At 51.4% G+C, this 15,173-nt stretch overlaps 8 protein-coding genes across 8 annotated transcripts; 3 read left to right on the forward strand and 5 right to left on the reverse strand.

The window, feature by feature from the left end:
- Nucleotides 1-424: 424 nt before the first annotated feature.
- Nucleotides 425-1,225, forward strand: CGGC5_v011946 (Acyl-protein thioesterase 1; the record flags this gene model as incomplete). Its single annotated transcript, XM_032030731.1, has 1 exon — nucleotides 425-1,225. The coding sequence occupies one exon, from the start codon at nucleotides 425-427 to the stop codon at nucleotides 1,223-1,225; it is 801 nt and encodes a 266-aa protein (XP_031889832.1).
- Nucleotides 1,226-1,453: 228 nt separating this feature from the next.
- Nucleotides 1,454-2,827, reverse strand: CGGC5_v011947 (uncharacterized protein; the record flags this gene model as incomplete). Its single annotated transcript, XM_032030732.1, has 3 exons — nucleotides 1,454-1,971; nucleotides 2,024-2,152; nucleotides 2,209-2,827. The coding sequence occupies 3 exons, from the start codon at nucleotides 2,825-2,827 to the stop codon at nucleotides 1,454-1,456; spliced, it is 1,266 nt and encodes a 421-aa protein (XP_031889833.1).
- A 634-nt stretch (nucleotides 2,828-3,461) lies between these two features.
- Nucleotides 3,462-4,217, reverse strand: CGGC5_v011948 (putative oxidoreductase; the record flags this gene model as incomplete). The annotated part of the gene is made up of 2 exons (XM_032030733.1): nucleotides 3,462-3,812; nucleotides 3,879-4,217. The coding sequence occupies 2 exons, from the start codon at nucleotides 4,215-4,217 to the stop codon at nucleotides 3,462-3,464; spliced, it is 690 nt and encodes a 229-aa protein (XP_031889834.1).
- Nucleotides 4,218-4,814: 597 nt separating this feature from the next.
- On the reverse strand, nucleotides 4,815-8,095 carry CGGC5_v011949 (uncharacterized protein; the record flags this gene model as incomplete). Its single annotated transcript, XM_032030734.1, has 3 exons — nucleotides 4,815-5,472; nucleotides 5,534-5,608; nucleotides 6,297-8,095. 3 exons carry the CDS (start codon nucleotides 8,093-8,095, stop codon nucleotides 4,815-4,817), a joined length of 2,532 nt encoding a protein of 843 aa, XP_031889835.1.
- A 1,312-nt stretch (nucleotides 8,096-9,407) lies between these two features.
- Nucleotides 9,408-10,118, reverse strand: CGGC5_v011950 (uncharacterized protein; the record flags this gene model as incomplete). The annotated part of the gene is made up of 1 exon (XM_032030736.1): nucleotides 9,408-10,118. One exon carries the CDS (start codon nucleotides 10,116-10,118, stop codon nucleotides 9,408-9,410), a length of 711 nt encoding a protein of 236 aa, XP_031889602.1.
- A 642-nt stretch (nucleotides 10,119-10,760) lies between these two features.
- SSU1-0 (Sulfite efflux pump SSU1) lies at nucleotides 10,761-11,940 on the forward strand (the record flags this gene model as incomplete). The annotated part of the gene is made up of 3 exons (XM_066152624.1): nucleotides 10,761-11,658; nucleotides 11,712-11,771; nucleotides 11,831-11,940. The coding sequence occupies 3 exons, from the start codon at nucleotides 10,761-10,763 to the stop codon at nucleotides 11,938-11,940; spliced, it is 1,068 nt and encodes a 355-aa protein (XP_066007950.1).
- Nucleotides 11,941-12,378: 438 nt separating this feature from the next.
- On the reverse strand, nucleotides 12,379-12,820 carry CGGC5_v011952 (uncharacterized protein; the record flags this gene model as incomplete). Its single annotated transcript, XM_032030738.1, has 2 exons — nucleotides 12,379-12,554; nucleotides 12,619-12,820. The coding sequence occupies 2 exons, from the start codon at nucleotides 12,818-12,820 to the stop codon at nucleotides 12,379-12,381; spliced, it is 378 nt and encodes a 125-aa protein (XP_031889600.1).
- A 1,009-nt stretch (nucleotides 12,821-13,829) lies between these two features.
- Nucleotides 13,830-14,459, forward strand: CGGC5_v011953 (uncharacterized protein; the record flags this gene model as incomplete). Its single annotated transcript, XM_032030739.1, has 1 exon — nucleotides 13,830-14,459. One exon carries the CDS (start codon nucleotides 13,830-13,832, stop codon nucleotides 14,457-14,459), a length of 630 nt encoding a protein of 209 aa, XP_031889599.1.
- Nucleotides 14,460-15,173: the final 714 nt, after the last annotated feature.

Raw genomic sequence — 15,173 nt, forward strand, 5'->3', positions numbered from 1 at the left:
CCTAATACTACGTTTAATGGGAGAAATGCGAGATATCGATGCAATGTTTCCGACAAATAACTGCCCATCAGAAGGCTGCGGTCGAGAATAGCGCTTGAGTACGCCTTCCATCGATTATCCTGATGGAGACTCAACGTTTTGCTTGAGGATTTCTTTTTGTATCGCAGCATTGCAGCAGCGCAAGCGATGGCTAGCGACGGCAGGACAATTCGATGTGTGCATAGTAAGACAACATGGGGTAATCTGAGTAACACCGCCACCATCGATAGGCAACAACGTATGGCTGCCTGGAGTCGACACTGCTGCCAAGCTGGCTGCACCTGCATCAGTCACACAAATAGAGACCATTGTATTCTATAAGTAGTCTGCAAATCAACGGGAACGTTCCCAAACGTCATTGCAAATGCTCGAACCACGTACCAAGATGTCGCTGTCTTCCGTGACCATCCCGCCTTCGACGGCCCACACGCACACCATCATCTTTCTCCACGGTCGCGGCGATAATGCGCAAACCTTTTCGCAATCTCTGGCATACTTCACAGACTCCCGAAATCGTACTCTGGCGGACGAGTTCCCGTCATTCCGCTGGGTCTTTCCCCAAGCCGAGCTGAGCGTGCCCGTCGCCTTTCCAAGGGACAAGGTGTCGCAGTGGTTCGACATCTGGAATGTGTCCGACTTCTCTGAGCGGGAGGAGTTACAGGCCGAGGGTCTGAAAGAAAGCGTTTCTAGGATCCGAGAGATCATCAATCGAGAGGCGGAGCTGGTCGGGGGAAGGTACGACCGCATCATTCTTGCGGGCATCAGCCAAGGCGCCGCGACGAGTGTACATACGCTCCTCAACCTGAAGTTACCAGAGGGTCAAGAGAGGTTGGGCGCATTCCTGGGATTTTCTTGTCGCATGCCGTTCCCTGGGAGAAACCTCGCCGACACCCGCGCAATATTGGGACTAGAAGACGTCCCGGGAGATGACCGGCTGCTGCGAAACACGCCGATGTTACTTGAGCATTGCGTGGACGATCCTTTGGTACTCATCAAAAATGGTCGCATTCTGCGAGACACATTGAGGGGATTTGGAAGTCAAGTGGAATGGAAAGAATACAAGGATGGAGGGCATTGGTTCAACTCACCTACTGGTATGGACGATGTGATACGGTTTCTGAACGCACTAGGGTTTGATGAGAACAAGAAGATAGATCAAGCAAACGGTGCCATGGACCTCTCATAGACACAACGTTATGAGACGTATAGAATCATCACCGAGGCAATGTACATAGAACGAATCTTGAACGTATTGAGAGCTTCTTCTTAATCTGTATTGCAATAGCACTAATTCTCAGCTAAGCTGAGTTCCTGCCACTCAACTAAACCGAATACTCTACGGCCCACGAGGCGTCAAATCTGCGGACACACTGTTCAACGCCTTTCGCATCTCCTCGCAAAGACACCTTCGCGCTTACTGACCAAGGAAAGTGTCAGCAACATACAGCTCGCGGACGTTGGTCATGTTCACTCCGACGAGCTTCCAAGCCATGATGCCCTCAGCGATGTCCTTGTCCTCCTGGTCGAGCAGGACGTAGCTCATGACGGGGTCGGTGAACTCGGCCTCCTGGCGGAAGTAGGCGTCGTCCTTGTTCTCGATGAATTGCTGCTTGTTCTTGCCGTAGCGCTCGTGCTTGCGCATCTTCTCGACGAGCTTCTGGTCGAAGAACATCTGGCCGGCGTGGGTAGCGACGTTGTTCTGGACGGTGTCGTTGGCGAGGGCCTCTGTTCCGGCGGCGTGGGTCATGATGTGGACGTGCGGGGTGCGGCCGGCGTAGTGGCCCGGGAAGTTGGTGCCAAACCAGACGGCGCCGTCGGCGTTGGTCTTCTGGAGGCCGCGGTGGAAAGTCTTGAAGGCGTTGTCGGGGTCGGAGTCACCGGCGCCGTTGGCGTTTTTGACGACGCCGGAGTAGACGCCGGTGGCGTTCGCGTCTGGGTGATGTTAGTGAGATGTTTCTGAGATGGAGAGAGGGGGAGGACTTACGCCAGACTTCAACCCAGACGTCAGGAGCGGGCTCGCAGGTCTCGGTGTCGATGACCTGAAGGTCGAGGTACATGGGAATGCCAAACTCGTCATCCCAAAGGGCCCAGCGGACAAACTCTCCCTCGACGTCTGTCACCATAGAGTCAGCATGGGTCGCTTGGAATTTCTGAGGACGTAGCACTCACAGAAAGGACCCTCGGTGGTCTCGATGCTCAGAACGCAGCCGTCATCACGGGTAGCAAAGACCTCAGCATCAGTCGAATCCATGGTGATGCTGCCGTCAGTGATCTCATGGTCGGTGTTGAGGACGTTGTCGACGGTGCGGCGGATGAGCTGAGCGTGCTCGTTGTACTTGGCGATGCGGCGAGCGACAGCCTGATCGAGTATTCCACGCTGCTGAAGCCTGGGGATGCAGTGGGCCAGGTTCATGGTGTTGTTGATGGAGTACTCCTGGCGAGCAGCGATCTCGCCCGTCAGGCCAAGGGATCCGTGAGCAGCAGCAAGACGAGGCATCACAACCAGGACGAACATGGCGACGACGTAAACGGCGAAGCCAATAGGGATGATCTTCCGGCCAAACTTGAGGCCCTCCATGAAGGCGTACTGAAGTCTGGGGAGGTCAATCACCTGATTGATGCTGCGGTAGCACTTGCTGGAGAGAGAGGTAGTCTGGTCATCAATAACGATGAAATCGCCAGAAGCGATATCGCGCTGGATTTTGATCTTCTCATCCGTGATTGCTATATAACCCTTCTCGAGATTGAGATCAGTGCCTGCGGCTTGGTGCTGGGTGGTGAAAGCCATTGTGAAAGGAGCAAGTCTTGAGACAAGGACGTCGCAAAGTATGGACGTAAAAGAATTGTTTGAAAAAATGAATGAAGAAACTTGAGAGCGTCAAAAAGACAAGCAAACAAGCCCAAAAAGCTAGAATTCGCGTGAAGAAGCGATTTGGTAGCGTTGTTGTTGGGACGATCTCGTGAGGTCGGGTTGGTGGGTGGTGAGGTTATTTTTGCATTTTGAGAATGGAATAAAAACCTCTTGTGCCCAAGCTGTGGTCCGAGCTCAGTGATGAAATCTCAGGTGAGAAACTGAAGCAAATTGTGAAAGGAAGGAGCGAAGGTGGGCGAGGAAGGCAGGTGAAGTAGGTGTGTGGGGCTTTGCATCTCATGCAGGATGTTGAAATGGAAAGAGCATGAGTCTGAGGAGTATTCACCTAAGAACAAGTTAAGCGAGCTTTCTTAGTATCACAAAGCTCAAAAAAATGATGCCTGGAAGATGGAAGACAGTGAAATTCAGCAGTCCAAACCAGTTTGTGGTTTAAAGACTACTTTTAGCTGACATATTACTTCAATAATCGTAGGGCACATATGAATTTAGGAAGACAGAGTACTAATGTGGCCGTTCTTTTCCTTCACCTTTCATGATATTTGGCTTTGCCTTAGATCTTGACCTCAAACGACGGATTCTCCTTAATCTGAGAAAACCACTCCCAAGCTTTCTCGGCGATATTCGGCGGATTCCAGGTCTCATGGTCAGGGAAGACTTGACCTCCAACATTGATCAGTCCGATATGAACCCCTTCAGACTCATAAGACATGCGGAGAGTCTGTGCCAAGTTGCGCTGGGCGGCCTTCACCAGAGAAAGCGCAAAGAAGGCAGGGTGCGGGTTGTACGGGAGAACGGAGCTGGTGATGATCAAGGCTGGCGTTGATTCTGGGCTGGACTTGGCGAGTTCAATGAGATGAGGGATGTATCGCTGCGCCACGGCGTACAATGCAGAGACGTTGATCTGGAAAGGACGTTAGTCTGCCACTCGTCTCATGTAGTTTCGAAATGGCGAGAATTCCGGAATCACCTTGAAGTCATATTCCATTTCCTTCACGTCATGAACCAGCATCTCCGACATTTGTACTCTGGCAGCGTTGAAGAAGACGCACGATGGTTTGCCCAGATCCGCATCCGCTTGGTCGAGTACTTTGGTGAAGGCATCTGGGTCGGTAATGTCTGCGGTGTAGGTCTTGACGGTCGCGCTCGGGGCAGCTTCTTCTACAGCCTTTTTCTCAATCCGTAGCTGCTCCTCGCGTCTCGCGATGAGGGCAACATTGCTGTAGCGCTTTGAGGCGAACAAAGTGGCCACAGAACGCCCGATCAGCGGGCCCGCTCCGATGACGAGGAGTGTTTGGTTCGTCGCCATCTTTTCAGGGATGATACGACGACGGGGTGATTGCTTTCGGGGGGGTTTTCTTCGGAGTGCGGTACGGTGAACGAAAGAAGGAGGCACGGCGAAGAAGAGGAGACGGGCCACGGCATTTATGATGGCTCAGAGTTCATGGTGAAGTAATCCCGCCAGCCCAATTCAGACCCCGAAATCAGCGTGGTGGGAAGCGGGCGATCAGCACTAGTGCCATGCGGCTTTGATGGCTTTAGGCACGGTATGGCATGTCCAATCATGAGACGCCTTAGATCCGATTAGGAGACTGACGTAAGATATACATGTGCGGAGAAAGCAATACATTCCCGAAAGCTGACACCGCTATGCGAGAAAGATCCCTGGGTACGACATTCCTTTCCGGTATTCAAACAGCAGCAGCACACAATCTTATAGGTCTGGTTCGGCGAGGGGACACTCAAGAAACGAGAGCTAACTTACCGTAGAACGTGAAGTAGATTAAAAGACTCATGACCACCGCAAGACGACTAAGACACTCGACTTTCAAACATCGATCAGCAAATCTCATATTAAAATTCTCTTTGAAAATGTTACCAGGGCTTGCTAATTCAGAGGCCAACCCTATTCCATTCCCGGCTCTTTCCACCATTTTGACTTATATAAAACCAGCCTGGCTGAAGTTTCCCTCGCAAATCGATCCCTCCATCCTACTGGCATATCGCCATGAAACCTGACGACTTGAAGATTCTTTAAATCTGAAATAATTCTAAAGAATTCGTCGTGTTTCCTCTCCGTTAGCTTTGCCTCCCACACCTTAGTGTTGCCGTTGCTCGGCCTCGGCTCCCAATCGACGACCAACTCATTCAGATTCGTTGCCCGCCGCGTGACTTCGCCGAGCATGCCCAGCCAACGATTCCAATTGGGATACTCCATGGCGACGAGCACATACAGCCGGCGCAGACGTTCGAAGCGGAGCTTCCCATGCACGGCGAAGCCGATGCGCCGGTCGCCCCAGCCCGCTGTGTGTACCCGCATGACCGCATCCGAATGGACTCTTTGATGAAGCTCTCGATACGCGCGCTTGGACGTGAGCATCAGCGGAGGGATTGGTTTTGAGTAACCTCCCTGCTCGATGTAAAGATGCAGAGGCCGAAGGGTGTCTCCGAAGTCATCATGGTCGAATGAGAGGTAGTACTCGTAGATACGTTCCCTGATTTCCCAGGGTAGTTCGAATAGCCTGGAGCTTTCTTGGTTGGTCGGAGAAGTCATCTCGACGCCACTGAAGGATGTCAGACTCGCTTCACACATTGAGCACAGGGGCTGGTAGTGGCTGAACTTACACTTGATTGGTTGACTGATAGTTGGGACGGTTAATATCAGCCGCTTGAGAAGTTTGGATCTGCGTCGTCTCTTTTCTATCTGCTTCAATATGGCAGCCTGCTGTGAAGATGTTGCTGCCTGCTTGGTGCCGCAAGTTCCGTCCGAAAGTGTCGGATGTTGCGGTTGACCCGCTTCCGGGTGCTTACGCGACGGGATTGGCCACTCGCCCTCGGCACCGATGCGGGGCTGGCCGAATGTGCCGAACACGGCTCCGTAGGTATGGAGAAATGGGGGTCAGTCTCGGTGCGTTGGGAGAGATACCTCGAACCACTTGAATTCATGCTTCAAATACCCAAGGGTTTTACTTGAAGTATTTTAAAGACAACCTCAAGTTTTTTCTACTTTGCTAAATCAATCAAGCATGATATCTGGACCAACTCCCGGACCAAATTCGTCCGCCCGAATGACGGACGAGCTTCGGCATCAACCCTGTCGTAAGCCCGGTTTTGACCCACCACAAAACTAGGTACAATGACCAGGCTTCAGCTTCTGTATCTTGGTCTTTCCTCCAATGTGCCTGGCAGATTCCACAACGTCGCAACGTCTTCAGCTTCCTTAGCACGTAGGATTCCCTCGGTCTTCAGTTTGTCTGCGGAGTACACTCCGAAACGGAAGAAGCTGAATCCATTCAACGAATCCGCCAAACGGCGTCTGAATCCAAACAAGATCCCGAGTACACTAGACCCAAGGGCCCAAATGCCAAAAGGAATCACCGCCACTAACGGTGGAAGCTCCCCTTTCGTCAAGACTTTGCCTTTCTTGGACGAAGTCAAGTTTGCGTAGGGCCAGCTAGTTTCGAAACCGTAATAGTTGTCGTACATTTGGTTGAGAACCTCGTGGCCCCATGCCAAGTAGGCCGACTTCTGCAGTTCCCTTGAGCTTACAAACTTGGAAACTTGAACTGAGTTGGACTCAGTGGTCATGGCCCGGACGTTGATTGACTTGAAAATGGCCTCCAAACTGGCCGTTGTTACCACTGCCTCCACATTGGTGCCTAGCCGGCTCATTGGTCCTTCTGCATTCACTTTTCCATACGGAGTTGGTTCTTCAATTTTGAAGTCGGAAAAGCTGGATGTTTCTTCGTGGATCATTGCTGAGCCGAGGACTGACCTGACGACACAACGGACCCCGATGGCAGCAGCAACCTCGATGGTATCCTTGCCCCTACCTTCTATTTTGCGCTGTACATCCTGAGATGTGTTGCCAAAGGTAGCATACTCCTTCTCTTCGAAGAATGTCGTATTTATAACCCAGGACCTGTCGCTGACTTGCATGAAAGGGGACCCGATGCCTTGGACAATGGTGCCGATGGTATTGTTGAAGCTTTTCACTTCGACATAAGAAGCCTCTGTTCTTACCTGCCAGACAGCCCATTCAAGAACATTGGCTTGGTTGATAGTTGAGGTGAGTGGCTCTTGCTTGCCGCCAACAGTATCGTGGGAATTTTGTAATTCCATTACGTTCAGCCTGGTCCCTACCTCCGAGTATGACCATAGGTTAGTAACTTCGTCAAACATCCCAACTGTGGCACAGGCCCCTGATGAGTTTGATTGAAAGGCTTGGCAAGGCCCACCCTTATGGTGACCGAGAATAGTGAAATCAGAAACGTCTTGAACGATTGAACAATCGTATGCTACTCGAAGGCCCCACGATCGGCCAGAAATCGGTCCAAGCGCCTGTGGAACGATGAACATCTCAGGAATCCCTCGGTCAGTTGGGAGAAGATTTGGACTCTCGCCTAGAGAATCGTGACCCTCGCGGTCGAAGTAGTCTGGCGTATATATAATTCCAATCCCAGGTAGCGTTGCTGGAGATCCCATTTCCCATGCAGCCTGGGCCGCGTTGGTTTTCTGGTTGGATAGTTTGTATCTCTTGTGAAAGGTTGTCGAATTACGACCGACTACCATAGGAGCCTCGTTGAGACGAACGTATCCATCAGATAGCTCCATAGTCAGACCAGAGAGAGGCATTCCGACGTACAAAGACAGGCTGATGAAGGCAAGGATGTACCAGAGTTTGTAAGTCTTTAAAGAAACACCCAAGCTGGTTCTGATACCGCTTTGGTTATGTTTGAAGGCTTTTGTGATGCATTTGAACCAGCCGCCAGGTCCGCTCCAGGTCCCTTCGCTGTGGCTCAAAAGTGCGACGAGGTGAGGCGCGCCAAATGTCTTCGTCTCTAACATAGCAACTTCAACCCCGACGAGGCCATGCTTAGACCATTCCAGGGCAAAAACACCGATGATGAACCAGGAGTAGTACACCCAAATCTCGGTTGCTGATCCAAACTTGATTACGTCGTCGTGGGGTCGGGACAGGAGGTATAACCATATCCAGTAGTAGTAGCCCGTAATGATGAGGGGTACAAGAAGAAGAATGAGTGTTCGCGCCCAATATCGACTTCTTGGGGCGGTGGGAGGTGCGACCGATGATAAGTTGCCAGTACTAATGTCCGAGTTTGGGGTAGTTGGAGAGATCAAGTGATAACTATCGTTTCCCTTGCCGAGCCAATTGTTGTGGGCCATTGCGGCGGAGAAAACAGGGGGTTGTTGAAATTGATTCTGAAGATCTGATGCCCAGGATGGTGGCAGCGTTTCCCTCAAGGCTATATGTATAATGCTGCCCAGTCACACTGAGACCAATGCTATAGCTAGAAATCATTCATGCTTGTCACGCAGTCCTGGTAACCTCTGCCAGCTGGCACTTTACATCGCCAACTCGTATTTCCTGCTTATGGCTTGGGTGGCACTTTCTTCAGGCAGGTAAGCTGAGCAATCAAGGCAATCCATTTGATGCAGCCAAGACCAACTAAACCCCAGCCTGCCGACACACACCAACTTATATACCAACTCTGGGAGAAAGATGGGTAGCCAAAGCCTGGTGTCTTCTTAAGCATTTCGGGAAAGGCCCGATTTGAGGCTCACCAAGAAGCGCAGATTTTCTATCGCAAGCGACATAGTGTGGCAATATGCCTCTCAAGTAGACTCAAGCTTGATACCCTATCGTCACTCTTCTTACTCCAAAATCCATTTCTCTACATAACGCCACGACTTCTGCCATAGCATTTTGTTTCATAGGAATAGAGTAGAAGCTACAGATGAAGCTGGGACAGTCAGGCTCGATCGATCATAGGGAGAGCTGAGAGCGGGTTGCCGAAATAAGAATCAGGCTGCGGCTTGCGCCACCCCCACCAAATCCTTCATTGGAGCTCGGGTTGCACTTGTGACGGCAGTGAGCCTATATTATTGACGACTCAGCCCACATGCTAGCTATGTGTATTAAGCAGGATAAATGGCGATCGGGGTCTCGCTTCTCAGGTGACACGGATAAAGCCTCGTCCGCCGCGGCCAATTCATTCAATCAGCCCGTCTTTGCCAGAATGCGCTTGGGTACACCATTTTGATTCTCTGTCTGGTGTTCAATCTCGCCGCGTTCATTTTCGTAGTTAGGTATGAGATATTATCAAGTCTTGTTAAAGTCTTTTCTCTTCACTAAGCTTATATACAGGAAGAATGCTGCCTTGCCCGCTCATGAGAGAGAAACATACTGGCCATGATGTCGGTACCACAGATGCCAAACCAGCTTTCGTAGGGATGAGAGGAGTTTTCGGCTTTTTTATGCTGGTTAAAAGCGCTCAGCACACTCATCCGTCCAGATAATGAACACAGCCAGCCAAGATTATACTGATGTGAAGCCGGGAGAGCGAGGCTACTCTCAAATCGGACAAAGCCCAAGTAGAGGGCAAAACTAGACAGAGATCCAGGGCAAGTAAATACGGAATAAGATCTCCCACTACACGCTCGCTGTAATCATGAAATCGCATGATCAATGCTGACATCAGGCTTTCTCCGTCGGCGCCTGGACGGCGACAAGCTCAGGAGACCCAAGCTTCATCTCCCTCACGCTGGTCAACAACTCCTCCACGGAATCGACGTCTGTCAGCCACCACTCGCTACCAGTTGGCGGTTCCAACATCAAGGCGTCGAACTCTCTCGCCGCTTCGGAGGGACATGGGTGTCCCCGAGCTACCCTCTCCGCCAGCCGCGACATCGCTGCCGGTGCCCAGATCGCCAGCAACGGCTCGCAACTTCCATCCATCGACTGGTAGCAGGTGACCGGCACAGAATCGCGCTTGTACATGAGATGATAAATGGCGTCGGGCGGGAGGAGAGGGTATTCGCAGGTGACCACGACCCAGTTAGCCCACGGGTCGTAGCGGTACGCCGAAAGGAGGCCGGCGGCCGGTCCGGCTGCATATCGAGGCTTCTCCGCTGGCGGTTCGTCGCGCAAGATCTTCACTCTCGGCTCTTTGGGCGAGTCCCCATTTTCAGAGGTTTCGTCCGATTCAGCCGAGAGCAAACCATCCAGATACTCGTCCGTCTCAGACTCGGGCGCCAAAGAGATGTAAATCGTCTGCGGCTCCGGGAAGATGGCGCGGAGGAGTTGTAGCTGGCGTTGATACAGGGGTGTCCCGTCGGGCATGCGGAGGAGGTGTGTTGGTGTGCCCATCCGAGTCGATTTGCCCCCTGCTAGCAGCAGCGGTCGCATGGCTGGCAGTCCCATCTCGGCGCTGGTCTTATCTCACCACCGCGAACCGCGGCAACCCGAAATCAAAAAACACCAGATTGACGAGGACAGCTTGGAGATCGCTTCCTCGGAAAATGTCCACTCGTCTTTTCTTTAGAAACCCAACGGGTACGTCGGCATAGCCATGCTGTCTTTTTGAATAGTGCTAGCCCCAAGGCCCCCTTGCATCTATGACTTCTTGATTCTCGGACGTCATGATTACGCCATGACAGCCATGAAAATGCGACTAAGCCTGACAAAGCCACTCCCAAAACATGCACTAAGTGAAGAAACCGTTTGTTTGAAGGACAGAAGGTCCGAGTGACATAACCTAGCGGCATGGCAGTTTAAACTTACAAACTCACAACGCGGCCCAGGGCCGATCCGGGCCGGCGACAGATCTTGGATCTCCTCGGAGATGCGATCCGGAGCGATGAGATCAGCGCGCCCCCGCTTCCCCGGCCTGTTGTCTCTTGTCTCTTCAGTCCAAGGGTCCGGATTATTGCCAAGAAAACAATTACCGCATTTGTAAAGCCCTTGTTGGTGACAAGAATTCAACCTCTACGATACAACAAATAACTGCTGTTGCTCAAGCTGCATGTCATCTTACACCGGAATGCAACCATGCCAATGGCTTCAAAGTCTCAAGGTCTCCCTCCACCAAGCACAAATCATGAAAGATCATGCTTTCGCACGAGCATACGCAATTTTAGCTCACAATGGTTCCTCATACCTCAGGGAACCACCATTCTCGCCGCGGTCTTGCAGCAGCTCGACTACCGCTTCAACGGCCTCGCAACCATCTCCTACGTCTTGTTAGTAATGGCTATGGTCCTTCTTCTGTGCATGGTCAGCATCTACCTGCTCCGCATCGTCTTGTACCCACGAAAAGTCATACAAGCGCTCAAACATGACGAGTCCGAGCTTGCGGGGCTCTCGAGCGTCTCAATCGCCTTCACGTCCATCATCCAGATGGTCTCCCTTGCTCTCGTCCCAGCCTGGGGCGAGCGGTGGAGCAAGACCATCTACGTTCTGTGGTGGATCGCCTTCAGCTTTGCCGTGGCTATCAGTATCGTCCTCCCGTTCATCACAGTTAAGATCTATCCCTCAGGTGTCTCACGCCTCTCTCCAGCGACGCAGCTCCCTCTCACCGCAGCGCTGACGGCAGCCGCCGCTGGCGGAGCTATGTGCAACTCGGCCGCACTCGCCAGTGACCAGCAAGTGCCCGTCATCATCGTGTCGTATTTGCTCATTGGCATGGCTCTGCCCCTGACGTTTGCTCTGGACGTGCTTTTCTGGGCGAGGTTACTGGGCAACTACCAGCCGCCGAAGAAGAAAGCGTTCCAGGACATGATCCTCTGCGGGCCGTGGGGACAGTCCAGCTTCGCGCTGCAGATGCTGGGTAGATCGGTCCTCAAGGGAAGTTTTGCTTCGTACGCGAGCGGCGTGTTCCTAACTGCGGACGCAGCGGCGCCCGTCGGGTACAGCAGCATTTTCGCCGGACTTGCGGCCTGGGGTTTGGGTACGTTTTGGTGGTTATTCGCGATCCTGGGTGTTTTGCACGCGTTGTTTGAGGGTTTACGGCCGAGACCGATGCCGTACACGTTGGCCGCTTGGGCATTGGTGTTTCCCTGGGTAAGAAGCCAGTGTATGCAAAGATGGCGAGTTTGTACTAATGAATGTTCACATGACAGGGAGTTTATACAAACGCGGCGATACAACTCGGCAAGCTACTGGATTCGAAGGCGTTCAAAGTGTGGTCTACATGCTTGGCACTCATGCTAGTTGTGATTTGGTTCTTTAATGTTCTGATGACAGTGCGAATGCTTGTATTTAAACGTCGATCTTGCGTGAGAATATGACCTGTTGATCGACCTTGACCCCTACCCAACTCAGTGGCTACCTCATTCAAACAGTATTTTTAGCGTTCAAAATAGACTATGTATTTATTTCAAAAGATCCTCGCCTGATAGAGCACTAGCTAAATGTTGTCATTGAGTTCATCATGCTGTGAATTCTCTTGCTGAGTTTGCTATCAAGCTCACTCGATAGAGATTATTCTTGCTATGCCGAATATGGGTTTGATTTTCTAGTTTAAACTCGTATAATACTACTGTTACATCTGAGTGAGGAAGCTTTACTAAGTCTCAACGCTGACATGTTTTTCGAGAGAACAAAGGGTGTGAGCGAGTGCCAAGAATAAAAGGTCTGTAGTTAGACCTTGGATAGAGCCATCTCCTCATCAGACAGATTGGTCCTCTGGGGCCTTGAATAGGGTCATCTCCTTATCAGACAGACCAGCCCACTGGATGCAGGCCGTGCCACAGGAGGTAGGGCGGACGGTGATGACGTTGCAAGAACGTCCGAGAATGGTATAAAGGTCCAAACAAGCGGGAGGAACGTTTTCAAGCCGGGCAACTGGACACAAGTTAATCGTTTCCTCTGCCATGCTTGAACCTTGCTGTTGGCATGCGATACTCACCACCGCTGGCGGGGAAGGAGTGGACAATCTCGACGCCCTTTTTCTGCTGACTCTCCTCCTGGCGGTCGCACGACTCAAAGACGTACGAAGGGACGTTACAAGAACCGAACTTCTCGACCTCAAGCTTAGGGACCTCCTTGAGACCGAGAAGATCGCTGAACACGGGGCCATTGACGGCACGACCACTTAGAACAGCGGGCATGGTTGGCTTGGGGAAATCAACAGGTGTTCGGTAATTGCAAATTGGCATTTTGGTTGCTGAGAGACCAAGGTCTAAAAGATTCTAGGAAGACGGTGTTGAAAGTGATGAGGTGAGGTGAAGCTCGACGAAGGGTTGTGGTGTTGCGGGCAAGGTACTAGGTAGCTAGCTGCCTTTACAAAGCGAGCGGCTTCTTCATTTGTACTATGGGGTTCTCATAGAGGTTCCTCTGTGAAGCCAATGATATTGTGGCGCCGGCAAGTGTCTTCGACAAAGCTGTACGGCAATCAATAATTTATGCCCGCAGGCAATAAACTGCCGTACAAAAGCGTAAATAAAAAGTCAGAAGGTCAGGGTGGGGGGGACCAAATCTCAGAGAAACTCTGCGCATGATAGGTAAGACCTTGATGTGGGAGGATTGACTCTTTGTACAGTACAGGAGAAGTCTCACTTGTAGATAGCTATCGGGTCATTATATCCACGATCACCTGTATGCCAAGAACCTGAAGGTAAACGGTCGGGCTGAAAAAAGGCAGCAAAATCAACCTTGACGCGAATGAGACAAGCTCTAATAACCGTCACACAGATCTGCAAGTTCTCTGTCTGAATAATGCATCTGGCTGTGGCATCCGGCTGACGCGCATATGGCTTTGCGTTCATAGGCCCCTTCGATCACAACCCACTGCTGAGGAATTCGATATTGATCAACATGTTTCTCATCCAGGCAAAGCCAGATGGTCGATCGATACTGCGAACAATTGTCTGTCATCCATCGTCTCTTTGTCCGCTCTATCACTTAGTGGTATTGCGTATGCATTGGCCGTCATCTGAAAGACTGATCCAAGTGCGCCAGCCCCCAATGATGGAAGAGGGACATCCAAAAGCCCCAGCCTATAGCTAAGATCCCTAAGACCCTCTGCCCTAGGATGTCCAGGCTCCGCCATCATACTAAGAATTAGTACCTACGCGCACCTCTTTGTCCTTTTTTCCAATAAGAAACGGATGTTGCTACATGACAGGGATCAAGACGTTCTACTTGTGCGGTGACTTCCGCGATGACCGCTTATTCATCATTGAGATACACACAGGCTTCAGCAGAAAATCGCCTCTTGGTTCACGACCCGGAATATTGCTGCGCAACGGGACCGATTCCAAGGATCTCATCATCGCAACTGCCGGCGGCGAGTCAGAATTTGCTGCTAGAGCCTTCGCTGTCAACTCCACCACCAATATCTTCCTGCCGCCATTGGAGCCCCGCGCAAACCTCCATGACATGGACACCGAGACTATGCGCGCCTCAGTATCAGCGGAAAAGGTGGTGTTTCTGTTTTCCATTGAGGTTGGTGAGAAGCAGAAACGCGAACGTTTCGAGTGGAGGAAGCTGAAGAAAGGGGAAGGCAATGAGGCAAAGTCGGGTGGCTTCAGACTCGTGCAGGTCTCCAAAAGACACGGTAGGCCGCAGACGAGCTCCGAGATTGCTTCTGAGTCTGCCGATGGGGGACCTTCGTCTTCTCGGGCGGCAGATGAGAACCACGAGTCTCTTGCGCTGCTATCGTGGTCCTCGGGCCTGTCCAAGATGACTCGCCGATTTCTGCTACGATTGCAGACCAGTGCCGCGTCCATGGAGCATCTTTGTCTTTGAGCGCTCATGGCCGTCATAACTGCTTTGAGGCTTGTAGAGATGAACGTGCAAGGAAGGACAAGTAAGGTTGGAGTATTGCTCGAAGAAAAAATTAGAGGAGATTGAAAAGACCAGACTCGCCAGTTGAGCCGGCATCTCTTGGTGTTCAAAAACAATCGGGCAGCGTTTTAAACTCCTGATTGCTGCGTGAGAGCTCTTGTGATTAAAACTCGGTGTTTATTTTGCCACAACTAAAGACTCCATTCCGGACCAAAAGCTTCTGGTTCGAATGATAGTGGTTCATGGTTGACTTCCCAACATCATCCGATGCTTGAGCAAGGGAAAAGACAAGGAGCAAGAAAGCTACAAACAAGACATGTTCAACGGCAACAAGTGTCAGCCAGTGCAAGTAAGCTGTTATCGCAATACAGTCTTAATAGCCCCGCGAATCCCCGTATTACCCTGAACTGGCCTCGCTGAGATTAAACTAGTTCAAGCACCTTCAGAATACAACTCGCAGGTTTGTCATACTCAGCGATTGGCGGAACTAGCGCGGCCTCCCTCGTGGCTAGGTAATTAGTTTCACATCAACCGCGACGCTTTAGTTCCCAGGACTCAGCTACGACTCTGAAAACACAGAAATGTTTCTGCGTTTTCAACAAAATAGACGAAATGGCACCAACATGGCACCGTCCAATGGATGAGCTTTAACGCGAAGCAGTGCCCATGCCTACT

The sequence above is a fragment of the Colletotrichum fructicola genome (assembly GCF_000319635.2).
Source record: "Colletotrichum fructicola Nara gc5 chromosome Unknown KSG_Nara_v1_contig07, whole genome shotgun sequence".
Taxonomy (NCBI): Eukaryota; Fungi; Ascomycota; class Sordariomycetes; order Glomerellales; family Glomerellaceae; genus Colletotrichum; species Colletotrichum fructicola.